At 28.2% G+C, this 7,855-nt stretch overlaps 1 protein-coding gene across 1 annotated transcript; it reads left to right on the top strand.

The window, feature by feature from the left end:
* Nucleotides 1-5,066: 5,066 nt before the first annotated feature.
* LOC149497704 (uncharacterized) lies at nucleotides 5,067-7,565 on the top strand. The gene has a single exon (XM_089719594.1). The coding sequence runs from the start codon at nucleotides 5,256-5,258 to the stop codon at nucleotides 7,437-7,439; it is 2,184 nt and encodes a 727-aa protein (XP_089575720.1). The 5' UTR covers nucleotides 5,067-5,255; the 3' UTR covers nucleotides 7,440-7,565.
* Nucleotides 7,566-7,855: the final 290 nt, after the last annotated feature.

The following is a 7,855-nucleotide window of genomic DNA, read 5'->3' as shown; positions in this document are numbered from 1 at the left end:
CTGGAAACGGTGCTAAAGAGGATTTGGTTGTGGTTATGCCAAACAACAAGGGTATTTGATTTGATTTTTTCAAAATTTTTTAATAAGATTTTGCTACATAGAAAGCATCTGCAAAAAGTTAGTTGAATTTCAGGTGTGAGTTGAGCAATAAGAGCACACAACAATATTTTTATACTGATCTAATTGATTATTTTCACCTGGTTCGTTGGAAGTCCTACTTGAATAGTCTAAAGAGCAGTCCAAATGTTGCCATGATAATTGAGGTAATTTGTAATTGAAACGATCCGAAAACTTTTTTTGAAAAATTTTTCATTTGAAAATTTAATTGTAAATTTTAACCAATGAAATTTAGCAAAAAATATTTTATTATTGTTAAACTAGACCTATAAACCAGTTTGAATTTTTCAAAAACCAAGTGAAAAACCGGTAAATCAAGCAAGAATTGAACTAGACCATTGAGTTGGACTAAATCGATTCGAATCGAACTGCAATAGTCTAGAAGCCCTAGAAACACTTTCTTTCCCTCCTTTTTATGTCCTTCTTTTTCTTCTCCGGCGCTGCTCACCTCTCTCTCCTTCTCTCTTGTTTCTGGCCACCTGAGCCGATCGAATCCATCTTCTCCTCATCGTCGTGCCACCATTGCTCTGCAGTTTCTTTCTCTCTCTGTTTTCATTTTCGACAGGCACAGTTGATTGCGATTAAATAGTTAATCGAATATGATTTTTATTAGGAAACCTCGATAGATAAATACACTTAATTCTAAAAATTTAGAATACAAGTCATTTAGAATAATTGTTATGAATAAATTCTTTAATTTTCGACGCATCATGTAGCTAGGTAATTAATTTCCAACCAATCTCATTATACTTTATTAATTCCTTATTAATTAATGAATTTGTTAGACTGTGGGCTATAAGTTTAAACTAGAATTTAGGTTTTCTAAGAAATGATAGCTGCTACGGGATTGATTCTTATAAATTTGGACTAATAAAGACCAAGTGTGAGTGTGTTTTACGTTTCTTTAAGATGATATGAACTAAGTCTTCTATATTGGAGGTAGGAACAAGTTTTTCATAATTTATTATTAATATTAGAAGTTCTAATGATTAAGATGGAATAAAGTGAGAATTATTTGTAATGGCAACATGTATTTTGTTAATCTCTTGAACTATGGCTTTTAATATTGAGTTTAAGATTTTGAAAGTGAGTTTGTTGAGTAAGAGTAATAAATGATAATCATTAGTTGTTGGTATTATCGTGTAAAGGAGGATGTGCATTTGATTTGATTGATTGCCGGATGGATGAGCTATGTGGATTGATGAATATATAGAGAGTATTTGACATTATCTTAGCAGGTAGAAATTCCTCTTTTTAGTGGAGGTTTTGCCAAAATTTCGATAAAATCTACGCTAGTTTTATTTAATGATTAAGTTAATAGGCTTATTTAGAATAATTTTTTAACTCGATATATTTAAAATAGAGTACTTTATTCGATTCAATTCTCTCCTCTCCTTTGAATGTCATTTCACTTAGATCGCTCTAGTTGTTCACTGCTTCAATAAGTTAGGACCTGAAATTAGAGTGTTTTTCCATTTAGCAATGTAAGTAATAAAATGTAAGTAATAATAAATAGTATTTACAATTTGCATCATACATAAAATCATTTCTATACAAAATTTTGTCTTTAATTAATTAATTAATTATTTTTATTATTATTTTATTTATTTTTCAAGTACCAATTATTATATTATATTATTATTATTTACTACTTTTATATTTATTTGAATTGGTATATGAATGTCTATTTGTGCTCTTGCATGACAATGTTTAATTATTTAATATGCTTGCATTTAATTGCATTGTTTGATTATTTGTTTTGCAACATTTATTTGCCTTGTTTGCGTAGAATCGGGATGAAGTGGATCACTATGGGTTTGTGAAGGCGGTATTCGATACCGTCGGTCATGTATACGGAGATCGGCACCCCCGTGTGCATTTGATGATATGGATTATATGGAAAACCATAGGGTGGCCTCCTGTTGGTATGGAAAGAAAGGAGAGTATAAAAAAATGAGAGGGTTGGTCAAGTGTGGATTAGACCGATTGGCCATATATGGCGTATTGGCTCCTGGTGCACACGCCATGAGAGGATGGGCCATGGGCCATGATATCAAATTTGAGTGTGGCTGAGTTGATTATTATTAATTGATATTTTAATTTATATTGACAGTAAATGATTATCTATTATAATATTTTTAGTTGGAAACCCCTTAGTGACTATTTTTTTTTTCAAATAGAACTAGGTGGAAGTCTGCGTGTTGCGTGTGTTGCTTTTTTACTTTATTATTGTACATTGTATTAGAAATTACTTTTTTATTGTATATATAAAAATAGAGAAGTAAAGAAGTATATATATATATATATATATATATATATATATATATATATATATATAAAATAAAATAGGGTAAATACATAAAATACAAAAGTCGTAGACAATAAGTATTAGTTAAATTATTTTTGTAGAATTATAAATTTGAAAAACATACAAAAAAAATTCCATCTATGAAGATGATAATGATAAATATATAATTATTATAAATAAATGGATACAAAAAATAAAACAATTCAATTTAAAACTAAAAAATTCAAATATTTAAGTATAAATATAGTTAATTATTTTAAATAAATAATAATTTTTCAAATTAAAAAGTATTTTATGAGATCTAATAAAAAAATAAAATTCAAACCTGGAATATAGATATAGATAAGTACTATTCATGAATATTAATTTTGAAAATCTGATTCTTCAGATATAATTTTTTAATATTTAGGTAATAAAATTAAAATTAAAATGATAAAAATATTATTTTAACTATAATGATAAGGTATTTCAATTTTTTTATTTATTTATTATATTTATTTTTAATTTATCAAAATTTTTTTGGTAATTTAAAATGTATTTATTAAATTTCATGTTTCTTTGCTATCAATGATATAATGTTCACTTTGCTATGTATATATATATATATATATATATATATATATATATATATATATATATATATAAAACTAACTGCAATAGTAAAGAGATTTCTCTTTCATCTAAATAGTAAAATAATAATAATAATAATAATAATAATAAATAAATAAATAAATAAAAATTATATTTAAATTTCTCTTTTCAATTTATTACTTCGGTTTTCATGAAACTCTTTCAAAACTCAAATACTCAAATTGTATCAAATACTTGAATGTATGCAATATACCAATGAAAACATATATTATTATTATAATAATTACATGAATTAAAATATTATAAATAATTAATATATATATATATATATATATATATATATATATATATATATATATATATATATATATATATATATATATATATATACAGTTTTATACAATTTGCTAAAAATATATACAATACATTTAAAAAAAAATACTTAAATTAATTTATACTTAGCTTTTCCTTCCGTTCATCTCATCAACATAATATTTCATATACCTGCAACTACACAAGTACGATAAATATGACCGATAATAAAGAAAATATTATTAATAATATAAAGATTAAAGATAAGGGAAATCACGAGATACACAAGAAAAGAAGATCATAAAAAAAAAAGAAAAAAAAAAAAAAGAAACCAAAGAGTTGAAATTACCTTAATCAAAGAAGAAAAGGAAATGATATAAAATAAATAAAGAAACACAATCAAAACTTAGAAAATCGAAAAATAAAAAAAAAAATGAAGAAAACTACCGTGAAAGAAAATAACTGAAATTGATTAATATGAAGGTATATATATATATATATATATATATATATATATATATATAAAAGAAAAAGAAATTTAAGGTTTTAAAAGTTTCAATTTGAAAATTCAAAAATTTTAAAGAATTAAATATTTAAAATTTTAGATATAGGTATATATTAGATTAGATATAGGAAAAGAAATGTTTAAAAATTAATTAAAAATTTAAAAAATTTGTAAAATAAGAAAAAAGAGAATACTCGGTGGAGAGAGTACCAAGTAAGGTTTTTGAAATTTTTTTTTTTGATTCAGGATTATATATATATATATATTCTAATATTACCACAACTCTTCTCCCATATCTTCAAAAATAAATTTAACATGGATTTGGTTAAATTTAAAGTCTTAATATTATCCTCTCAAAGATTAAAATTTTAGATATAGTATATAATTCAAAAAATTCAAATATATTATAGTAAAATTATAAAATAGATGATTAAAAATTTATAAAAAAAAGAAAAAAAAGAAATGTTTAAAGGGGAGAGTGCAAAATATATATAGTTAGAGTGCGAACTAAGACATGTATTTTCAAAGTTAAGAAGCATTATAATATAAATTTATTATTATTATTATTATTATTGTGATGATTGACTATTACTTAAGCGATGAGATTGACCTTCATAGATTAGATTAAATAAATTGGCTTAAAATTGAAAAATCGATCATCCCGCCACTCGACTTTTCTTTTGATATTTTAATAATTTTGATGATACTATTGATGTGTAATTGTAAATATAATTGTGATGAAAAAAAATACCTATTTCTTTAATTGTAGAAATTTTATAAAATTAAAAAACATAATATTATAAAAAAAAGCATCAAAACTAATTAATAGGTTTGAATATTACAATGATTAGTGATTTTCTTTTTCTTTTATTTTTTTTTAAATTGAAGGGGACTGAATATCGATCTTTAGACTATTGTTTTAAGAGTTTATGCATAAAATTAAATTTTATTAAATATATTTATAATCTATTTATCTATTCAAATTAAAATTAATACCACAATTTAATTTTATAGTCATATGTTTTGAATTTATCGAAATGAAATAAAATAAACCATAGGAAAGGTGAAATATTAAATTCATGTGAAAATATAATTTTTAATATATATATTAAATATAGTTTTTAATTATAAATTATAAAAGCAAACCGGCAATGGCAGGCTTGATCTAGTTTTGTCACATATTTTAATTTAATTTAGCATATTAAAGATTTTTCTGCTCTATTAAAATTTTTTGTCATAAAACATGTAAACTTTTCATTCAAATACCTTATCTTCTCTCTTCCGCAAAACATCGATTCTTCATCCCTCACTCCCTTCTCCTCTCCTTAAATGAGACCAAATTCCTTCTCGCCATTATAAAATTTGTCCCAAAAACTCTATCCAAGATTAGGTCTTTCGCTTTAATTTCATATATTATCCAAGATGATCTCAACAACCACCAGATGCCTTACAAATTTTCGGCTTCATCGGCTTTTTGATTCCGTTTCTTATAGTACTTCTACCAGTACACACGCGACAGGTAAAAGCAAATCTTATTCATTCGATAACATTGATGATGCTTTGGCTTCCTTCCATTTGATGCTTCATAGTAATCCCTCACCGCCTGTTATGGAATTTAATAAATTATTATCTGCACTTGTTCGATTGAAACATTATGAGACTGTAATTTCTCTTTACAAACAGATGGAATTGTCTAGAATTTCTCTCGATGTTTATTCTATTAGTATTTTGACTAATTGCTTTTGCCATCTGGACCGCGTGGATTTTGGGTTCTCTCTTTTGGGGAAAATCTTCAAACTTGGTTTTCAGCCTACCATTATAACGCTTAATACCTTGATTAACGGGCTTTGTAGTGAGGATAGATTTGATGAAGCTGTGGAATTATTTGATGAGATGGTTGCAAAAGGCTATCAACCTGATGTCTATACCTATAACGTGATTGTCAACGCTCTGTGTAAAATTAAGAAAACCAATGTGGCCTTTGGTATTCTGAAAAGAATGGTCGAGGAAGGTTGTGAGCCTGATGTGGTGTCATATAATGCTATCATTGACAGCCTTTGTAAGGATAGATTGGTTACTGAGGCATTAGAGCTCTTCTTGAAAATGAAGAGTGAAGGCATTTCTCCTTGCATTGTGACTTACAACTCTTTAATCAATGGTCTGTGTATGTCAAGCCGATTGAAGGAAGCTTTTTTGCTGCTTAACAAAATGTTGAAAGCCAACATCACGCCAGATCTAATTACCTTCAGTATATTGGTTGATGGTCTTTGTAAGGAAGGAAGGGTTTCAAAGGCTCATGGTATAGTTAAATTGATGCTTCAAAGAGGAATAAAGCCTGATGTTGTGACTTACAGCTCTTTAATCTATGGTCTGTGCAATTCAGGCCGATGGGAAGAAGCTTCTGTGCAGCTCAATGAAATGTTGGAAGCGAACATCGCGCCAAATTTAATTACCTTCAACATATTGGTTGATGGTCTTTGTAAGGAAGGAAGGGTTGCAAAGGCTCTTGGTATAGTCAAATGTATGATTCAAAGAGGAATAAAGCCTGATGTTGTTACTTACAACTCTTTGATCTATGGTCTGTGCAATTCAGGCCGATTGGAAGAAGCTTCTGTGCAGCTGAATGAAATGTTGGAAGCAAACATCGCACCAAATTTATTTACCTTCAACATATTGGTTGATGGACTTTGTAAGGAAGGAAGGGTTGCAAAGGCTCATGCTACAGTCAAATGGATGATTCAAAGAGGAATAAAGCCTGATGTTGTGACTTACAACTCTTTGATGAATGGATATTGTCTACTCAACAAAATGGATCAAGCTAGGGAAATTTTTGACATGATGCTAAGCAAGGGTTGTACACCTAATGTTGTTACCTACAATATCATGATTGACTGTTACTGTAGGAGAAAAAGGATTAATGAGGCAATGAGGCTTCTTGATGAAATGCCTCGCAAAGGATTGATTCCTGACCATGTCACTTATAATTCTCTTATACATGGCTTGTCTAACGCAAAGAGCGCCCAGGCTGCATATAAGTTTTTCAAGGACTTGTGTGCTAGTGGCCATTCTCCAGATGCGGTAACCTACAATATTTTGATAGATGGCTTCTGTAAGCATCAGTGTCTAGATGTGGCGTTGTCCCTATTTCATGAAATGCAGAAAAACTCATTGAAGCCTGATATTATTGTCTATAATATCCTAATTGTTGGCATGTTCAACGCTGGAAAAGTTAAAGATGCGAAGGAACTGGTTTCTAGACTTTCCATAGAAGGGTTGCAGCCTGAGGTTTACACATACAATACAATGATCAATGGACTTTGTAAAGAAGGATTACTAGATGAAGCATTCAAGCTGTTCAGGAAAATGGAAGGGGATGGTTGCTTCCCAGATAGTTGCTCTTATAACGTGATTATCCAAGGATATCTCTGGTACAACAATTCGTCCATGGCGAACCAACTTATTGATGAAATGGTTGGCAAGGGGTTCTCTGCAGATGCCACGACCATGGAGTTGGTAATAAATTTAGTTTTGAACAAGCCTGATGATCCACTTGTGCAAAAGCTGTTAAGTTACTCTAAACCTTCTCAAGGTGTAAACTTGAAGTGAGATTTTAGGATAGAACAATTGTTATACCGTTGCAGGAGGTTTTATCATATTTTTATTATGCCAGTTCAATTTGTATCAAAACCGCGTTCTGTTTTCTGCAATTCAATTTGTATGCATTATTATCTATTTACATTTGCCTCAAGTTTGAATTTCTGCAAAGTTGAAAAGTTATAATTACTGAGGCTTGATGGAACCATTAAAATCCTATCCATAAATATAGGAATTTAAGGTCCTATTTAGCATCAAATTTTACCGTTTATTCTCTTATTTAAACATTAATTTGTGCGAAACCATAGTAAATAAATTAATTAAATTGAAAAGGATCTTCAAAATTAGCTCTTACAATTAAGTGGATAAAAGGTTGAATCAAAAGGACGATTTTAAATAGCCAAGAGAGTTCCTTTATGTCATCCCCA

The sequence above is a fragment of the Jatropha curcas genome, chromosome 3 (assembly GCF_041381405.1).
Source record: "Jatropha curcas cultivar XTBG-Jc1 chromosome 3, XTBG_Jcur_1.0, whole genome shotgun sequence".
NCBI classification, from domain to species: domain Eukaryota; kingdom Viridiplantae; phylum Streptophyta; class Magnoliopsida; order Malpighiales; family Euphorbiaceae; genus Jatropha; species Jatropha curcas.
Note: the sequence above shows the minus strand (reverse complement) of the source record. Positions and strands in the feature narration are given on the sequence as shown.

Bases quoted from the DNA above. Each gene is read 5' to 3' on its own strand.
- LOC149497704 (XM_089719594.1), top strand. From the start codon at position 5,256: ATGATCTCAACAACCACCAGATGCCTTACAAATTTTCGGCTTCATCGG.